The sequence below is a fragment of the Maylandia zebra genome, linkage group LG1 (genome assembly GCF_041146795.1).
Source record: "Maylandia zebra isolate NMK-2024a linkage group LG1, Mzebra_GT3a, whole genome shotgun sequence".
NCBI classification, from domain to species: Eukaryota; Metazoa; Chordata; class Actinopteri; order Cichliformes; family Cichlidae; genus Maylandia; species Maylandia zebra.
The window spans coordinates 19,871,609-19,892,545 of record NC_135167.1 but is presented as its reverse complement, the minus strand read 5'-3'; the positions used below and the strand labels follow the sequence as shown (position 1 = coordinate 19,892,545).

At 39.8% G+C, this 20,937-nt stretch overlaps 2 protein-coding genes across 3 annotated transcripts; both read left to right on the top strand.

The window, feature by feature from the left end:
• Positions 1-136: 136 nt before the first annotated feature.
• On the top strand, positions 137-12,756 carry kars1 (lysyl-tRNA synthetase 1). Of its 2 annotated transcripts, XM_004543130.4 has the most exons (15): positions 160-292; positions 1,005-1,163; positions 1,451-1,589; positions 1,704-1,869; positions 1,957-2,050; positions 2,387-2,573; positions 6,984-7,109; positions 7,272-7,391; positions 8,509-8,671; positions 8,977-9,150; positions 9,308-9,393; positions 9,477-9,562; positions 9,649-9,775; positions 9,899-10,042; positions 12,246-12,756. In XM_004543130.4, the coding sequence occupies exons 2-15, from the start codon at positions 1,033-1,035 to the stop codon at positions 12,318-12,320; spliced, it is 1,818 nt and encodes a 605-aa protein (XP_004543187.1). In that variant the 5' UTR covers positions 160-292; positions 1,005-1,032; the 3' UTR covers positions 12,321-12,756. The 2 variants fall into 2 exon arrangements, with proteins under 2 accessions (XP_004543188.1, XP_004543187.1); XM_004543131.4 differs by lacking the exon at positions 1,005-1,163 and having other exon boundaries at positions 137-292.
• A 3,668-nt stretch (positions 12,757-16,424) lies between these two features.
• On the top strand, positions 16,425-20,607 carry gcshb (glycine cleavage system protein H (aminomethyl carrier), b). The gene is made up of 5 exons (XM_004543129.6): positions 16,425-16,663; positions 17,683-17,762; positions 20,032-20,095; positions 20,191-20,322; positions 20,500-20,607. The coding sequence occupies exons 1-5, from the start codon at positions 16,522-16,524 to the stop codon at positions 20,592-20,594; spliced, it is 513 nt and encodes a 170-aa protein (XP_004543186.1). The 5' UTR covers positions 16,425-16,521; the 3' UTR covers positions 20,595-20,607.
• Positions 20,608-20,937: the final 330 nt, after the last annotated feature.

Below are 20,937 nucleotides of genomic sequence, written 5' to 3'. Positions count from 1 at the left end.
ATCCCGATTTATGTATTGATTTATTAATAAATAAAATAGAATATAACAGAAAAAAACAAAAAACCCCAGCACTGACGATCTGTCAGCTCTCCACATTCAGCAGGCCGTAATTTGGGGCCCACCTTGTGACGTATCCTTGGACGTTTCAGTTTTCTGGTTTCCGTCAGTCCTTTGAACGCACCACTCAGTTCTCGCGTTTCTGCGGCGCACGCATGTCAGTTTCTCTTTCTGTGCGCTGCATCAAGAACATGGCAGACGTGAAGACGGTGGACGGAGACAAACTCAGCAAAAAGTGAGCTTATTCGTTTCTTCTTTCGCATTTTCACCGCTCTTTACCTCTATCGCTTTTGTCACATCGTCCAAGATTTTTTCCTTTCGACAGTTATGGCAGTTCCAGTTTGGCACCGCAAAACATCAGGTCAGAGCGTGAAAACGTAGTGAAGGTCCCGTATTGAGGAAACGTACTAGCCTACATACCCCAGAATTCAAGTCGTGTGTGTTTCTGGTAGTTGCAGTCCTAAATTTAATTTAAGACCAGTGGCGAAAGTGTCTCTTGTTGACGTGTGAAACTACAACATCCACAATACATTGTTAAACGACTTCGATACATCGTGCAATCGCGTGGGCGTCTTATATGTGCAGTTATAATTTTAGCGAATGATGGTTTATCGGGTGAAACTATGTATGCTGATTTGTTTATTTAGAAGGACGCTCTGTTTAATATAAAAAATCTTAAATAAAGCCAAGCGCATGTTACTTCGTTCTTCCAGATCATCTTTGTTTGCCAAGAGTAAAGCTGTAGAAAGTGAAACCGGAATCTAATTACAGGAAGTGTAAAGCTAATTATATAAAAATATATACTTGTTTACTTGTTTTGATCTTGGAGGGTCTTGCCAAATAGGAGGGTTCTATCAACCCCAGCAGGATGTAGTTTTGCCTGAAGGACAGGGCAGAGACAGCCTTCATATACTGTACACTGTCTTTGTATATGTCTATTTTCTCAGGTCTGTCTGCTGACTGTCGTAGTTCAGCATGCTGTGTCTGGTCAGGGCAGCCAGGCAGCAGCTGTGCCAAGCCTGTGGGGTCAGGGGACAGTGGTTAAAATATGCGCCCCCATGTACAGCTGCAAGCCCAGCTCAGAACCGCTGGAGAGGTGACAAAAGGTTGGTGGCTTTTCCATTCCAGTGCGGAAAACAACCAACCTTTTGTCATTAGAGCTGATGTGTTCGTCCGTTTTGCATGAATATTTGTTGTACCTCTCTGCTAGTAGAAAATCATGTTGTCCTTTTGTTTTGCTTTTATTTATTTTGGTTACAATAATAGAGTAGGTTATATGATGTGACTTTTTGGCTTTTTTGAATTCCAAAAGATATTTGTTTTTAGTTGCAAATGCATCATAAGGGCGAAATGTGGTATCCAACCACTGATTGCTGTTTTTGTTTTTATTCAGTGAGCTGAAGAGGCGAATGAAAGCAGAGAAAAAGGCAGCTGAGAAAGAAGCCAAGGTTAAAGAGCAGGTGGAGCAAAAAAAAGAATCAAATGACCAGGGAACAGAAAATGCCTTGGATGAGGAGACGCTTGACCCCAATGTGAGAGTTTTGCGTAGTTATTTTACCTCAGTGCATATATACATATATATATTAAACCCTTTTTAAAAACATATATTAACAACAAGAACATCTGTCTTTTCCCGTGTAATACAGCAATACTTTAAGATCCGCACTCAGGCCATCCAGGAGTTGAAGGGCACAGCGGAGGACCCTTACCCACACAAGTATAATGTGGACCTGTCGCTTACAGAGTTCATTGAGAAATACAATCATCTACAGCCTGGAGACCAGCTGACAGATGTTGTTCTCAGTGTGTCAGGTAGTGAAAAGTGTTTACTATCTCTTTTTTTTTTCTGTGTGTTTGCACTTAATTGTAATTAATCCAAACTGAATATATGTTTGATAGGCCGCGTCCATGCTAAGAGGGCTTCAGGTGCCAAGCTGCTGTTCTATGACTTGCGAGGTGAAGGAGTCAAATTGCAAGTTATGGCAAATTCAAGGTACAGAAACAAAGTTGGGTTGTTTTTTTGTTTTGTTTTGTTTTTTTAGAAAACCCAAAGAGATTTCACCTCTTGACGCTGTGAATGACACACTCCCCATTTGGGAATTTGTTTTGGGTTTGCATGGATTGTGCAAAAGTAAATGTTACAGATTCATAATGATATATTTAAATTATAATGAGCTGATGATTTACCTTTTCATCAAGATTTCTTGATTATGTGATAATTATAAAATCTAAGGGAAAAAACTGCATTTACGTCTCCAAATAATGTTTCTCCTTACGAGGAAACTTCAAATTGTAGTGACTGATTTTCTGTGTTACCTTCTTTTTTCAGAAACTACAAGTCTGAGGAGGACTTTGTGGCTATCAACAACAAACTGCGCCGTGGTGACATCATTGGTGTCCGCGGTAACCCAGGAAAGACCAAGAAAGGGGAGCTGAGTATAATTCCCATTGAGATGACTCTACTGTCACCATGTTTGCACATGCTACCCCACCTCCACTTTGGTCTCAAAGACAAGGTAGTGACCAGCACACACTGTAGGGACAAAATTATTGGTCCATACCTCTTCATCTTTTAATTCATTTGTTTTCAGTCCCTTTACCACAGGCGCATGAAATATAACATCTAGCCAGTCAGGCTGCCAATTCAAGCGTGGTATTTTAATTGGATGCAGTCAGTTCTTGAAATTCATTCTGTCCCACATACAGTGGGGCAAAAAAGTATTTAGTCAGTCACCGATTGTGCAAGTTCCCCCACCTAAAATGATGACAGAGGTCAGTAATTTGCACCAGAGGTACACTTCAACTGTGAGAGACAGAATGTGAAAAAAAAATCCATGAATCCACATGGTAGGATTTGTAAAGAATTTATTCGTAAATCAGGGTGGAAAATAAGTATTTGGTCAATAACAAAAATACAACTCAATACTTTGTAACATAACCTTTGTTGGCAATAACAGAGGTCAAACGTTTACTATAGGTCTTTACCAGGTTTGCACACACAGTAGCTGGTATTTTGGCCCATTCCTCCATGCAGATCTTCTCGAGAGCAGTGATGTTTTGGGGCTGTTGCCGAGCAACACGGACTTTCAACTCCCGCCACAGATTTTCTATGGGGTTGAGGTCTGGAGACTGGCTAGGCCACTCCAGGACTTTCAAATGCTTCTTACGGAGCCACTCCTTTGTTGCCCGGGCGGTGTGTTTTGGATCATTGTCATGTTGGAAGACCCAGCCTCGTTTCATCTTCAAAGTTCTCACTGATGGAAGGAGGTTTTGGCTCAAAATCTCACGATACATGGCCCCATTCATTCTGTCCTTAACACGGATCAGTCGTCCTGTCCCCTTGGCAGAAAAACAGCCCCATAGCATGATGTTTCCACCCCCATGCTTCACAGTAGGTATGGTGTTCTTGGGATGCAACTCAGTATTCTTCTTCCTCCAAACACGACGAGTTGAGTTTATACCAGAAAGTTCTACTTTGGTTTCATCTGACCACATGACATTCTCCCAATCCTCTGCTGTATCATCCATGTGCTCTCTGGCAAACTTCAGACGGGCCTGGACATGCACTGGCTTCAGCAGCGGAACACGTCTGGCACTGCGGGATTTGATTCCCTGCCGTTGTAGTGTGTTACTGATGGTGACCTTTGTTACTTTGGTCCCAGCTCTCTGCAGGTCATTCACCAGGTCCCCCCGTGTGGTTCTGGGATCTTTGCTCACCGTTCTCATGATCATTTTGACCCCACGGGATGAGATCTTGCGTGGAGCCCCAGATCGAGGGAGATTATCAGTGGTCTTGTATGTCTTCCATTTTCTGATGATTGCTCCCACAGTTGATTTTTTTCACACCAAGCTGCTTGCCTATTGTAGATTCACTCTTCCCAGTCTGGTGCAGGTCTACAATACTTTTCCTGGTGTCCTTCGAAAGCTCTTTGGTCTTGGCCATGGCGGAGTTTGGAGTCTGACTGTTTGAGGCTGTGGACAGGTGTCTTTTACACAGATGATGAGTTCAAACAGGTGCCATTCATACAGGTAATGAGTGGGGGACAGAAAAGCTTCTTACAGAAGACGTTACAGGTCTGTGAGAGCCAGAGATTTTCCTTGTTTGAGGTGACCAAATACTTATTTTCCACCCTAATTTACGAATAAATTCTTTACAAATCCTACCATGTGGATTCATGGATTTTTTTTTCACATTCTGTCTCTCACAGTTGAAGTGTACCTCTGGTGCAAATTACTGACCTCTGTCATCATTTTAAGTGGGGGAACTTGCACAATCGGTGACTGACTAAATACTTTTTTGCTCCACTGTATGTCACAGTCACCTATTAGTGGTATTATTCGTAAAGCAGAAGCATTTCAGCACTATAGCAAGTCGCCCCACAAAAGTGCTGAGGTGCATATTGTATTTGTAAGTCACAAATGCTTTGTTTACTCAGTAACCGGTGAGTTCCAAACCTTCTCTGGTATTAATATCAGCACAAAAATTGTTTGCCAAGAGCTTCATGCCATGGGATTGCATGAGAGAGCAGCTCCTGTAGCTGTAATGTGTAGGTGGTCCAGTACTTTTCTTCAGGTTGTATATTAAGGCAGTGTTAGTGAAACTAAATGGTACTTTTGTCGTCTCTTTCTTAAAGGAACTAAATCATTTATAAATGGGAGTGCTACCCAATTTAAAAGGTTAGCTTTAACAGCCAAGGCATTCATTCTTCAATTTCACGATGTGCTCTGCTTCAAGGCAGCGACAAAGTGCAAATGACACAAGCTAGAAAAATGTTCTACTTTACAAGGCTTAAATGTTACTGTGTTTCTCCAGTGTAGACCTTTTTTCACAGTAGATGTTATGACTTTTAAAGACAATAGTATCATTCACTGCAGCATAGTCATGTGCCACTTTCTTTACCTGCACTGCAAGTGTTGCACACTTGGACAAATGACACTTCCAGGCGTGCATGAGTTCAGAATCGTTCTCTTTACTTGCTCATTTGCAACTGCAAATACAAAACACAAGCACTTCAGTTCAGCGTAGCTGCGCTCTGCAGGCTATCTGTGCAGTAGAACACACACGACCATTTTACATATAACTACTGAACACGTGTTAACAAAGTACTCATTTACTCAGTATTTTCCCACCAATGTTCATATTACAATATTCTGCACACTCGTATGCTCCTCCAACTAGTATTGTTGCGCATGGAGACTACCCTCTCGATCCCCTCATTACATCATTTGCGATGTGACATCCCGTTTAACACCAGTTCGGGTACATCATGTAAATCACAAACTTCGACATTAGCGTTGTGTTCCATTAATGACAGTACCTTACTCTAATACATTTCTCATACGTCAACATCATTCTGTTTATCAACACATAACTTGTGCTCACCTGCAAATACAAAACACAAGCACTTCAGTTCAGCGTAGCTGCGCTCTGCAGGCTATCTGTGCAGTAGAACACACAGGACCCCAAGGCTGCCCGATTCAGTGCCTGCGTGAGCCCAAAGCTGCCCGATTCAGTGCCTGCGTGAGCACCACCCGTGGGAATCATCATTGATCAGAGTATCCTAGCTATATTGCCAGTTATCACAGTATGTGTCAGAAATAGTAATACAGAACTGAACGCATAACATAACAATGATAAGAATGCATGAGATTATGGAGGGGGGGCAATATCTATTACAATACTTCCATCTGTGCCCACCCATTACATGAGTCCCACACTAGTCTAGCAGCATTTGAGTTGTTTGTCTTAGTCTTATGATATTTATTCAGTGACAGTTAAGGATCACTTTTGTGTTCACTAACCAGCTTTGGCTGCAGTGTCCAATAAGCAGAAAGCTTTTACAGAGGAGCTAATATTGCTGTGAATGTAGACTTTAGCCTCTGTTAAGAGGAGGGAAACAAATATATCTGCTGTTAGAACTGCAGTAATCAGTATTGGGCTACAACAGTTCATCAACTAACTAGTTTCTTTTTTAATTCTCACAGCAAACATTTTGTTCAATGCTCTATTTAATCCACAGCTCTGTAGTGCGCAGTTGCAGCTGAAATAGACCTGCAGTAGAAATGTATTTAGGAGCAGCTTGTGAATAAAAGGTATGATGACGATGATGCTGCCATGGTTTAATATTAATAATGGACTCCCTTACTGAGAGGGTGACCTCAGATGGAGCGAAAAACAGCAGCACTTGTTACTATAACAACCATTAAAACTTTTACTAGAAAAAAAGCTGGCAAGAGTCCTTAAACAAACCACCTCTTCAGCAAGACCCAACGTGGAGAAAAGTGAACTTCAGTGTAGCTGCTGCCATCCACTGCCGTTTGTTTGATACAGCAAAACTATAAAACTGCAGAAGGTAAAATAAGAGCATATCTGTGCAGATGAACTGCTAACTTACTCTGATATAATCTTTAGGCATGCTTTCTGTTTGAGTGATACCTGCAGAAGACAGGGCTGAATCTGGTCTGTTTTCTTCCACAGGCCAGTAAAAGTAAAACTCTGCACCACTGACCCAGTGCTGTTAGGCAGAACTTATTATTAACTCCAGTTCAGACCTGCACCATTAGAACATGTTTTTGCAGCACAGGACAAAACCCAGTTCTAAGGATGCTGATGTGCTTGCTTTTATTCATTGCACTCTGACAGACACTCAGTCATTCACACAAAACACGTCCACATGAACAAACACCTAATCTAGTGAAGGCTGTTTTAATTTATGCCTTAGCTTAGATTAAATGCAATGAAAGTTGTTGTTTTTTTTTTTATTTTTTATTTTTTGGCAGATGTTGTAGTTCCAATTAAACCACTAGAAATATTGCCAGTTTTGAAATGTAAAATGATGGGCAGTTCATTTTAAAAGACCTTTTTTTTTCCCTCTCTCTTTTGAATAATGAATGTATTTTCCCAATGTGAATTCCTTCACTCAAAGGAAACGCGATTCCGCCAGCGCTACTTGGATCTGATTCTCAATGACTACGTGAGGCAGAAGTTTATAACTCGCGCCAAAATCATCACATATCTACGCAGCTTCCTAGACCAGTTGGGATTTTTGGAGGTAAGTTGGATTTGAACATATACCTAACTAATCTGTGTTTGTCTGTTTGTTTTTTGGTGTGTGGATTTTATAAAATAATGTTCTAATAGTTTGTATATTTGTTTAAACATATTGTAAGTTTAAATCTGCCGTGCTGATTCATGTTTTATTTTTCTGCTTCAGATTGAGACGCCAATGATGAACATTATTCCTGGTGGTGCAGTGGCCCGCCCATTCGTTACTTATCATAATGACCTGGACATGAACCTGTATATGAGGATTGCTCCTGAGCTCTACCACAAGGTAATGTGCTATCCCAGAGTCATCCATGTATGTCATGCTCCTCTGTAATTGTTATGAAATTATTATGAAATGCATCTGTCAGATGTGTTGCACTAACTCTTTACAGCGTGACAACTGATGTGATGGAAGAGATTTACAGTTTATTTCAACCCTGGACTCTCACTACACCTTACCACTAATAATCACTAATACTCTGAATCATTTTATTGATCTTGAGTAGATAGACTTCTGCTTACTATTAAATGTATTTGTTATACACTCACTGGACACTTTATTAGGTACACCTTGCTAGTACTGAGTTAGACCCTCTTTTCCCTTCTGAACTGCCTTAATCCTTCGTGGCTTAGATTCAATTAAGGATTAAGGTCCTGGAAACATTCCTCAGCAATTTTTGCACATCATTGATGTGAATCTTCCATTTCATCACATCTCAAAGTTGCTCTCTCACATTGAGATCTGGTGACTGTGGAGGCCATTTGACTACAGTGAACTTATTGTCATGTTCAAGAAACTAGTTTGAGATGACTTGAGCTTTGTGACATGGCATGTTACCACCAGTGGATGGGTACATTCTGGTAATAGGTAGGCAGTAGCATGTTGCTCAATTGCTGCTAAGGGACCCAAAGTGTACCCCTAAACCACCACCAGCAGTCTAATGGCTTCATGCTTTCGTGTTGTTTGTGCCTAATTCTGCAACTAACTTGTATTGAATTGTAGCATGTGGTCTTCTGTAGCCCATGTTGTCTGTTCAGAGATGCAGTTCTGCATACCTTGGCATATTGGTTATTCTAAGTGGTTATTTGAGTTAACTGTTACCTCCTCTCAGTTCGAAGCAGTCTGACCATTCTCCTCTGACATCATCAAGGCAAGTTTGACCAGAAAACTATAAACCATAGAGATGGTTGTGTGGGAAAATCCCAGTCGATCAGCAGTTTCTGAAGACACGAGTTACTGCCATGTGATGAGAATTTCCCGGTTCTGCGATACCTAAAGCACATCTGATCTTAATCAGTTTTTTTGATGTTCTAGTAAATTGGGTGAACCACTCAAAACTCTTAACCTGTATTTTTCTACCATAACTGAATTATATACACTGTCCATCATATGTTTCCCACAGATGCTCGTAGTCGGTGGCATAGACAGAGTGTACGAGGTTGGCCGTCAGTTCAGGAATGAAGGCATTGATCTCACTCATAATCCAGAGTTCACCACCTGTGAATTCTATATGGCATATGCTGATTACAATGACTTGATGGAAATCACGGAAAAACTACTCTCAGGTAAGTAGAGACTACATCGCGGCCATGTTATTTCATTGGTCAGTGAGAGTTTTCTTTCACACACAGTTATGACATTATGAGCTGTAACTCAGATTACCTCCTGATAAATTGAGTTGCATTAGAATATGTGACTTGATTTAAAACCTAAATGGGATTCGTGATTTGCTATTTGGCCAATGACAGTATAGAAAGCAGTCTTTGAAGCACAATGATGATGTTCTAAATGGCTTCATGAAAACTGATGTTAAGTTGATCAGAGCTTTCTCCTCAGGGTCTTTTCAGTTTTGTCACTTTGTTTGCTGCAGGAATGGTGAAGCACATCACTGGAGGATACAAGGTGACTTATCACCCTGATGGTCCAGAGGGACAGGCCTATGAGATCGACTTCACGCCACCATTCAAAAGAGTGAGCATGACTCATGACCTGGAGAAAATTATGGGAGTGAAGTTCCCTCCTGCTGACAGCTATGACAGTGATGGTAAGAATCTGTGAAATCTATAACAGACACTTCACATGTGAAAAATTACTGCTTCAGAAAAATGACTTCATCATCCTTACAATAGTTGATCATTAGGAAATATGTGTATTATTCTCTTGCAGTCATTTTTTTCCTTTTACTGTTTTCCCTTTTTTAGAGACACGTAAATTCTTTGACGACCTGTGTGCCCAGAAAGGAGTTGAATGTCCTCCACCCAGGACCACTGCCCGTCTCCTTGACAAGGTGGTTTATAAATTTACTTAACCTGTTATTCTTCTTTTTTCCTCCGTTGAATCTGACTTGCTAATGGCTTTTTACCCCCACAGTTGGTTGGAGACTTCCTAGAGGTCACTTGTATCAACCCAACATTCATCTGTGATCACCCACAAATCATGAGCCCTTTAGCAAAATGGTGAGAAATGCTATCTTTAGCCTTCATATTTATTTAAAATGGCAATGTTCAGATTTATACTGACACTTCTGACCCTTCTGTTACAGGCACAGAACCCAGAAAGGGCTAACTGAGCGTTTCGAGCTCTTTGTGATGAAGAAAGAAATCTGCAATGCTTACACTGAGCTGAATGATCCGATTAGACAGAGGGAACTGTTTGAGCAGCAAGCCAAGGTGTGTTTAAAGGATAATATGACCTGTTTCACTTCTACTTCAGTGCACTGTCCTGTTCCTGGTGTTCTGTCTTTATGCTGTGATGGTATTGCATGTCAGTGATTTGAGGTGGATCTTTTTCAGGCCAAAGCTGAAGGGGATGATGAAGCCATGTTCATCGATGAGACCTTCTGCACAGCTCTGGAATATGGTCTGCCACCAACTGCCGGATGGGGCATGGGCATCGATCGTCTCACCATGTTCCTCACAGACTCCAACAACATCAAGGTAAATTAAAGTCCTCATGGTGAGGATTAGAGATGTTCTGCTGCCTATTTTCCTAAACCAGGGGAAAAATTAGACTAACCAATTAGTCTTAAACTTAAAAAAACAAAAATTTGCAAACCGTTTAATGTCAGAAACTTTGTTAACAAAGTAATTAATTATTTAATCATGCTCGGCAATATTAAATTATGCTGCTTAACTGTGCGGCACCTCGCATCGTGCATTATGAACATATTATAATCTAGACAAAGAAGAAGAAAAACACTTAAAGCAATGTCAAATATAATATGAAAACATGATACTACAAAAATGTTCATGTATTATTAAAATATGTAAAATTTACCATCCCAAAACCTAAAAAAAACTGTGACTGAAAAGTGTTATGTCGTGCATTATGAATTAGGCATGCTGTTCGAAAATTCACGAAAACCACTTAAAACCACTCATAAATTATCCATTTTCTTTCGTGAAGTTGGGTCACGGGGGCAGCAGCTTAAGCAAAGAAGCCCAGACCTCCCTTTCGCCAGCCACCTCCTCCAACTTATCCGGGGAAATAATAAGGCGTTTCCAGGCCAGCCGATAGATATATTCACTCCAGCAGCACCTGTGTGTACTCCAGGGCCACCTCCCAGTAGGACGTGCCTGGTCTCGACACCCTACCCCGTAGGTGCTCACCTACGCCATCTGGTGGCAGATAGGACACAACTATTTACCAACATTTGGTATCAATTTAAATGTAAAGCAGTTAGATTAAACAACAAATACATCTGGTTCTGACTAGTGACAATAGCAACGATGGCTAGTCGGCTAGTCACTCACATCCCTAATGGGGATGCCCAATTTACTGCTGTTCTGAGGTGTTCAATAGGTTTAGGTTTATGTTTATATTTATATGCTGTTTTTTGCTGTCAGGATCAAACTAAAAATTTCATCTGTTCCAACTTCAACAGGTGAATCATTCTTAGTTCTGCCAATGGTTTCTTCTCTAATGAAATTTCTCTATTTTTTTTTTTGTGAAAAATTCCACTTTTTCTTTTTTTATTATTGCATTCAACCAGTTTTAAATTAATTTACATTTGGTGTTAGAGTTGGTACCCTCACTGTTTCTCCTGGAGCAGAATAATCACAGGTGTATGTTTTTATTACCCATAGAGTGGCTGACAAATGCATTAGACACATCTTACGAAAGCTTGTTTAAAACTAAAAATTTCTATCATGTATTTCACAAATAACAAATTGAATTTATAACTGAATTTGAGGACTGGAAATGAATTAACATCCAAAAAAGGAAACTGATTTTTTTTTTTCATTCATGGATTCAAGTAAATACCTGTAATTTGGCATCTCAGTCAAAAAAATAAAAATATGCTTATTTGTAAAATAATAAATATTAAAATTCATGGCTCCAGTTTGTTCAGTTCAGTTCAGTTTTGTTTATATAAACTAAATCACAGCAAACGGTCCCCTGAAGATGCTTTACATTGACGTAATACAGAGAAAAAGTACAGGATAACAACAGTAATTATATTTTACCATTAAAAATAGTTTTGATAAACCATACTTGATAAATTTGTTAAGTACTGTACATTTGACGAAGAGAACTTACATTATAGGTTCATGTTTTTATAAACTTGGCTATTTTAGTTTTGCTAAATGTATTTATTTTTATTTACCCTGGCTAATTTCGTATTTTTCTGATGCTAGGTGTCTTGGTCTTTTAAATCTTAATCCTTGCTCGTAATCATGTTACGTTAAAGGATGAGCCAGGGTTGCTTTTATTAGGGATGCTCCTGATGACTAATATCTAGTCATTTAAATTAGAGGGGGGGAAAAACATGATCATCGACTAACGTGTTCAGAAAACATTTAAAACTGAATACACTTTAAATGCACAAGTGAAAGATTGGCCAAATTGTTGTTTAGTGTGTGGTTAATGGTAGTTACTGAGACTACATTAAAATTATTCCCCAAAAATCAGTTTGTAGCCTAACTATGTAAGACAAAATGGTGCCTTTCTTGACTTGTATGTTTAGACTAAACTGCCCCAGAAAAGCACAGAATTGGAGAACTACCAAGAATAATGGGTTAATGAGAAGCTACTGTATGAACAAAACAAACGAGCTGCTAACGTCTGCCGGGCAGTTGTTATATCTTTGTGTCATGAAAAAGAATTCTCTGCTAACATTTTGTTTTTTCACCTTCACAGGAGGTGTTGCTGTTCCCAGCCATGAAGCCTGATGACAATAAGACAGCAGCGCCATCAGAGGGCACCTCTGTCTAATAACATGACCTCGGACCTCTCCTGCTATCACACCTTTGCAGGAGTCGGCATGAAGAAGAAGAATGAGCCTTTACCTCATTGTTGTCATCAGTGGAGTTTCTGGGTCTTGTGTTTTATCAATGTTAGTTTGTCAAATGATTGATAATTTCTGTCAGTAAGGAAAATCATCAGGTCTCAAATACACGTTTTGGATTTTCTGGGTTTTTTGTTTGTTTTTTATTCCATACACTTTCGCAATCCTGTCTGATCAAAATATACTTTGAGCTATTTAAAGGGATGCTTTAGGGTACAGCATATAATAACAATGTTCAAGACCCTCTAATACTCAAGTCTTTTTACCAGGTCTACTTAAAATCCTTGTCTAAGTTTTTCAAGTTGGACTCCACAATAATCCTTTGCCAAGAGGTTTGAATAAAGTTCATATAAAGTAAACTGATTTCTTAAGTCTTGTGTATGTGTTTATTTTATTTATTTATTTTTTAACAAGAATAAACCTGTGCTCATAGTTTGACATTTGAATTTATACATTTGTTTAATATCAAGGCTCCTAAAATGTGGTATATTTAACTTTTTAATGTTTGGTTTTTCACTATAGCATAATTTGGCAAGTGAAAATGGATGGTAGGATTTAATTATGAGGGATTATTATTTTCAGTATTCATAAAATTTGACCTAGTAACTCAATGAACCGAGTCTGAAAATTGAAACGCAAATAATCTCTTTTTCATAAAGAATGTACTCATTAACCCAACACAGTAAGTGACACCAATGGAATCACAAATATTAGTCCATACAAAGCACTGTAGCAAACAATGAAAAGTTCAAATCCACTAATGAGCCTAACTGCATCTACTGGTGTGGTTATTCCCAAAAGTGTCTGTCATTGTGTTTGTGTAAACCACTTAGCTTTTGCTCTTTAAAAGAATCTCCAAAAGTTGATTCTGTTCATCTGGACGTAGCATTTTCAGTGGGAGAAATGTTTCCTCACTCATCCAAGTGACTTCAGTCTCAGCTGACTGCAGGTTTCCCCAAATTTATAAACAGTACATTTGTATAATAACTGAAACCAGCCCACTGAAGGAACAATGGGCTGGGAGGTCAGTTCCTTCATCATAATTATGCAAATTCTCATGACCATTGATCAACAACCACTGATCAAAGACCACTGATCAATGGCCATGAGTCCCATTCACAGAGAGTTGGGGAATGGCTGCAATCACAGCATTGTAAGATGGTGAAAGATGTACCCTTAGACCCCCTCCTCGATTCAGAGATGGTCTTTCCCTTTTCACGTAAATGGCCTCCTTGACTCCGCACTCAAACCAGCGTTCCTCCAGGATTTGTACATCCTCATCACTGAAAGAGTGTCCACTGGCCTGTAGGTGTAAATAGACTGCAGAGTCCCGGCCTGACGAGGTGGCTCTTCTGTGTTGTGCCATCTGCTTCGCCAGAGGTTGTTTGGTTTCTCTGATGTATAAATCTTGGCACTTAACAGCGTACACTATGTTACTCTGTTTGTGTCGGGACACCCGATCCTTGGGGTGGACCAATTTTTGACGCAGCGTGTTTTGGGGTTTAAAAGCCACAGAGGCCCAGTGTTTAGAAAAAATGCATCTCAACTGAGTGGTCTTTGATCAGTGGGCCTTGATCAGTGGTTGTTGATCAATGGTTATGAGAATTTGCATAATTATGATGAAGGTGACCTCCCAGCCCACTGTTCCTTCAGTGAGCTAGTTTCAGTCATTATGCAAATGTACGTTTATGTTGACCTGCAGTCAGCTGAGACTGAAGAAGTCACTTGGATGAGTGAGGAAACGTTTCACCCACTGAAAACGCTACGTCCAGATGAACAGAATCAACTTTTGGAGATTTACTTACCTGGATGATTGAGAATGCATCAAGACTCTTTAAAAGAACATTTTAAATATTTGTTTACATGCAAGAAAAGTTAGGAAATTTAAAATAAACGGTTTTGGAGGAAGGTTGGATATTGTTTCTCAATCACTTTGTCTCCCTTTTGGAGCATCAAGTGTATATACCCTACTATCTTGTTTTCAGAGTATTTTGTGTTGTTGCTCTTGGCTTTAAAAAAAGTCCCTTTTCATGGTAGATTCAATCACCGGAGCTCTGTGTATGATCAATTTCATTTTAAGTGTCACCAAGCATTGGCTGGAGAGGGTAAAAACTCTTCTAGCTTGTGCCTTTTGAAAGTTTAAGATTAAGTTTACCTTCAAGGGCAAAAACAAGGCCCTGCTCTGTTTTTCTCACAAACAGCTCTGAGTCAAGAACCAATGACTTTTAATCTCTGTCACCCAGACTGTGGTCAAGAGCCGGAGGTTTCTGCAGTTGGGAGCTGTCAGTATTGAAGAAGAAAGCATTTTTTCCACTCCCATAATGTCCTGCTTAAACAAACTAGGCCTGCTCATACATTTAAGGTACGCCTTGATGTCCCCAACAACACTTCTGATCCAGAAGTGTTATTTATTTTATTTATGCTTTTAAAGTCAAAGTGCTCACATGCAAATAGAGAATCAGCAGTTGTTTCTGGACCAGTTGAGCTCCGGTGTAGGTTGAGCCTCAGCATCAGCTTGACAACCAGATCACTAATCTTTTCCCTACAAGCCAGTGCAGTGATGCCAGAGTTATGTTCATACATCAGACACTGAGACACCACAGCCTTCACAGCTGCACAGTCCCAGCAGCAGTTTTTCATTTTTTTATTGAGTAATTCTGTTTATACCACTGCTTTATATACTACCAAAGAAACTACAAAATCATTTTATTATTCTCTGTAGTCATGTTAAAAAAACAAAACAACAAAAAAACAAAACCTTTCTCCATAAAATGTACAAAGCAGTTGCAGGAGCAAACCTGTGTATAGTTTAAATGTAAACAGCTCATCATAAATTCATGCTGCACTCACAGGAAACAGAATCCACATAAGTGGACTGTTTCACTGAGATTTGCACAGCTGACGAGTATCAACCTTTATATGGAAAATTAGTTTTTTTTCATCAGGCAAAAGGTACTTTTGTTTGATTAGAAACATAGATTTTTGCCCATTGGATGAGCGCATTAATAGGAACAGTATAGTATAACTTATTACATTTATTTAAGTACTTTGCTAAAGTACAGGTTAAATGTACCTGCACTTTATTTAGTATAAGTACATTTGCTTCTTCTCTAACATACTTTGTATGTAAATAGAGTACTTTGCGCACCATACTATTTATTTTACAGAATAAGTTACTTATTACTTTGCAGACAAACTGCAATTGCACAGATCAATCTACCCAGCAATACACGAGTAATTCAAACCGTCAGCAGCTGCAATGATCCAATAACGCATGAATCTGTTAAAAGTGTATTACTGGATTACTTGTTTTACAAAGTGGCAAGAAATATTTAAAATAAATGAAGAAATGCTTTATACTCAAGCAAAAATGTTATAATCATACTTCGGCTTTACAATCAAAATATATTTACACTGTTGTGAAGCACAACTTTTTTATGTAATAAATTTGTAAGACATAAGGAGCCTGATATTTTCTAGCATGTGATCACAATTCCCAGATAGCACTCATTGTTGTAGTTAGTTAATTTCAATAACAGGTGTTTAAAGTAATTTATAAATAAAATTTTAGTAAATATAAAAAGAAAATGTGTTTTTTTCACGGACTTGTTTCATGGACATTCTCCTCTTTTTTTTTTTTCTTCTTTTTGCCATTGCAAAAGAAATTCTCAGAAATTAAAGTCTTGGGGTCACCACCACCTCATATAAAATAAATCCTGGAAACGCCCCTGTTAAATAGGCTGCTATCCGACAGGTAAATTTTACGCAGGCACTTGAATATGTCAGTTTTATTTCAAACTAGAAAATTGCAGTTATTGATATTACTGTTATCGCGATTATTGTTTTAATATTATCGTTTTATACATTTTTTTCAATAGAAAGACAGAGCAAACGTAACAGCCATGTGCCGCCTTATCTACTGTACCTAAGTAGAACATGTAAGCATTTTCTTCTGACCCCATTAACTTTGAATAATTAGCATTTCTTTTTTTAAGTGTGCATTCACTCACTTTTGAGAGCTTTTTGGCCCCGGGTCTCTCACCTCCCACACCGTGTAGTGGGATGGTGCGCGCTCTCGCGGTCAAGTGATTCACTTTCGATCAAACTGTGGCTTCACACTGAGTGAAGATGGCGATGAGAGCAGCTCTGCGGTGCCTGTCTGCAAACTTTTCGCCCAGACTGCCTCAGCTCTCGCAGGTTTCAGCGACTCGGCTGCAGTGGAGAAGCGGCTCCCCGCGGACGCTGAGCACGTCCTCGGTCCTGTCTGCAGGTAAATATAATACATTTAAAAAATAATAATAATAATAACCCAGACTTGCCAAATGAGCTGTAATGGTACTACATGCGGGTTGCTCACACATTCCTGCCTGACTGTAATGGGTGGGAATAAAAGGGGTCACACAGTTTGTGTCACTTTCCCACAGGGCGGCAGAGAAAAGCGCGAGGAAAGACAACTAAAACGTTGTTTTAACTTTAAAGAAGCTTCACAGACCGAAGCTTACGTGCAGATAATTAGCCACCACATGTTATGCTGGCTAAAGGGTTCAGACGGCCGTATATATATTCTCTGTGAGAGGAGCACGAGCTCTAAATTGTGATGGTGACCAATTACCCGAGTCTCGTGCAGCCAGAAGCAGCTTGTTAAACAAAAGTCAGTGCTGGTACTGGGCATGAGCTACAAATGGCAGGGGAGGGATGACTATCATGTAGCTTTCATTAATTCTAAATCACAGACACCACCCTATCAGATATCCATACTTAAAAAAATATTCCTGAAGCAAATGAGTTACCAGAAAGCGTTTCTTGAGCCGTTTGCCTTGGCAGTTACTGTACTCCTTAGCAATCATCTTGCATAGTTCACTCTGGTTTGAACTTGTATTCTTCAGTGTTGGTCAGGTGCCAACACTGGAAGCTGTTGAGCCATTACAGTTCTCTCCTGCAGGGTAAACGCGACATGAGGAGCATTGAATCAAAATGGTTCAGTGTTTCTTTTCAAAACTGCAGCTCTGTCAGCTGTGGTTAGTGTTAAAGCAGTGATGGTGAAAATTGAAGATTTACCAAGCCAAAAAACGGGGATGTGACGTCCGCACAAATGCCTCAAAGTTAGCTCTTGTAGACAGCACACAACTGGTGGGCTTCCCATTGATGTAACAGCTTGTCAAGAAATTGACGTATGCGAATCAAAAGCGTCATCACTGTTCCACTGGTTCATACTGTTATAATTTCATCTTTAAACATAATCATTTGATCTGTTCCAGACTAATTCTCCTTTTGTTTTTCTCTCTGTAGCATTAAAGTTCACAGATAAGCACGAGTGGGTGCAAGTGGAGGGTGGTGTTGGCATTGTTGGTATCAGCAATTATGCCCAGGTAGGTTTGTCTTTCTACTAATTTATGACTCACGTGGTTCAGAGGTTTAACTATTACTATCTAAAAATAGCAATAAAATAGTCTGTAGAAAAATCTGCAGTGTGCACTTTAGAGCTGGTCTTTGCCCTCAACTGATGTGCTTTAACAGGCTAATTTAGTGCTTTTATGGCCAATGTTTGACACAATTGATCACTAGCATTGTGCAGGACTGGGCAGACACTTGGAGACATTCAAGGACTTGAATGTATACTGGAATATCTTTAAACATGAATCTAGCTTTTTAAAGAATCGTTATTACTGCTACCCCTTTTACACCTGACATACAGTGCTGTGAAAAAGTATCTGACCCCTTCACCTCTCTTTATTGTTGCATAGTTGCAACACGTCTGAGACTATCTAACAATCTGCGTAAATATTAAATGCAGTTTGATTTATTAAGGGACAAAATACAACCCAAACCTACCTGTGGAAATAAAAGTAATTGTCCCATAAGTCTTATAGCTGGTTTTTCCACCCTTGGAAGCAACACCTGCAATCAGTTTGCAATAACTGACACGAGGCTTTCACATCACTGTGAAGGAATTTTGGACAACTATTCTTTTCAGAATTGTTTTAAATCAGCCACATTGGAGGGCTTTGAACCATGGGCCTAGACTTGGAGGTCCTGATTCTCATTCCAGCCACATCACACTAATTTGCAGACCAACCCCAGTGAAAGCTGAAAGTTCTCGCTCGATGACTCTTAACAGAACCACATCATCTGCAAAAAGCAGAGATGAAATCCTGAGGCCACTGAACCTGACGCCGTCCAGGAGTTGGAGCCTTATTTCAGGAGTCATAGGATGCGAGGCAGGGTCCTGAGCAGATTACCAGCCAATCACAGGGCTAATGCAAACTCACTTCCACACTAGTTAACCTAACAAGCTTCTGTGATCTGTGTAAGGAAACAGAAGCACGTGGAGGAAAGCCAGGCACAGGTAGAACACACACAAAGGCCCGGCTGATTGGGAGGTTCAAAGTAGGAGGTACTGCAGCAGAATGCCGTCTTTCTGAAATGTCATCAAATTCAAAATCTTTTCATTTTACCCATCCTTGCTTTTTCACTATTTCAATATAGCCTTAGGATGAGGCTTACAAAAGACTAATGAATCCATGAAACATCCATGTCTTTAAACTAAGAAACAACCCTGAAAATGTTTTTTGAATTCTTTCAGGGTTATTTTGTATTAATAAGCTGGAGGTAATTTAGTATAACATCGACAAGGTTGAGTTTCACATTTATGCTGTGAAAGCATTGTTAAAGCTAACTGTGGCAGGCAGCAGTTAATAAAAGTGTGACAAAGCTAAAGCCAAATTTACAGTATATTGTTCTGTTGCAGTACCCTCTACAGACTGCCAGCATTTTAAACCTATCTGGTGAAATCTTACTGTTTTGGCAACAAATTTCATGAACTGTCTAAAAGTAATTCCCAGAAATTGATTCCGTTCATCTGGACGTTGTGTTTTGTGTTTATCCTTCACTGAAAAGAGAAGAATTTGTGAGATTTCCTTACCTGGATGAAGCATGCATTAGAACAATTTAAAATAAAATGATCCATCCGTCCTCTTCTGCTTATCTGGGGCTAGGTTAAGGTGGCAGCAGCCTAAGCAGAGATGCCCAGACCTCCCACTCCCCAGCCACCAGCCACAGAGGCGTTCCCAGGCCAGGTGAGAGATGTAATCTCACCACACTGGGCCTGCTGTGGGGCCTTCTCTCGGTGGGACATGCCTGGAATACCTCAACCAGGAGGCATTCTAATCAGATCCCAGAATCACCTCAACTGGCTCCTTTCAATGTGGAGGAGCAGCAAGTCCACTCTGAGTCCCTTTCCTTCTGTGGATCCACCACCCCCAGGAGGTGCCGTAGGGGTCAGGCACAGGGTGGGCAGGGGTGGAGGCCCAGGCTCTGATTCTTGGCTATGTAAACTGGCTATTGGGACAATAAAATGATCCAGAACAGTAAAAACCAGACTGACAGTTTTCAGTACTGTGATCATTGAACACAGGGACTCTTTACTTTGAGCCATCCTGCTGTTGCTGACTGCTTATTAAAACAATAAACTGATTATAGTATTAGACCCCCCCTAAATAAGCGTTGTATTCCTACAGTGCTGTTAGATATTGAAGTACTGTATGAAGTTCTCTAAATCTTAAATAAAAAAAGATTCTTGGACAACCTCCATGTGGTTATCTATAATACTTTGTCATATAGTTTGTTTTGTCATTTTAGGAAGCATTAGGTGATGTGGTATACTGTGGACTCCCTGAAGTCGGCCAAAGACTTGAACAAATGGGTAAGAGCTGTGAATTTTTGACATATTTATCAAGTGATTGATTCTAGTCTTGAAATAAGAAGTGTTTTTCCTCTGTGTGTATATGTGTGTTGCAGATGAGTTTGGTGCACTGGAAAGTGTAAAGGCTGCCAGCGAGCTGTACTCACCATTAACAGGAGAGGTGACTGAAATCAACACAGAGCTGGCAGAAAATCCTGGACTTGTGAACAAAGATTGCTATGCAAAGGGTGAGCATTCACCACCCAATGTCGTACTTTGCCAGTACACTTGTCCTTGTGATTTCTCAGAATTGCAGGATAGAGGACAACCTGCCAAACCAGTATTACAAAGAAGTAAAATTACAGCTCGTTCTTTTCAGCAAGTACAGCTCTTGATTTTGAAATAAACAAACTCTTATCTTTCAGGATGGATAATCAAGATGACCATCGAAAAGCCCGAAGAACTTGATGGCCTCATGGATCAAGCTGCATATGATAAATTTGTCACATCACTTGAATAAAATTATAAACTCATTTTGCTTTGTAATTTAATCACAGTCAAAGATTAGTCCCTGCAAGGTTACTAACATGTAGTGTGTCACACTTATTCATCTGTGGTATTTATTCTAGTACCGGAATTGTGTCCTCAAACTAAAATACTCGACTACAAATGCTCAGTAACAGCTTCCACTTAGAAAGTTCCTTTTTGTTAAGCAACTAGCACATCTAAAGGGCTCTTAATCTCAAGATCTGTCCATATTATTGGGTCTTGTTTGTGGTGCTTTGCTCCATTACCAATATACAGATGTGTTAAACAACTTGAACGTGCTGTTTCAAATCCATTTAATAAAATGTGGGCATTTT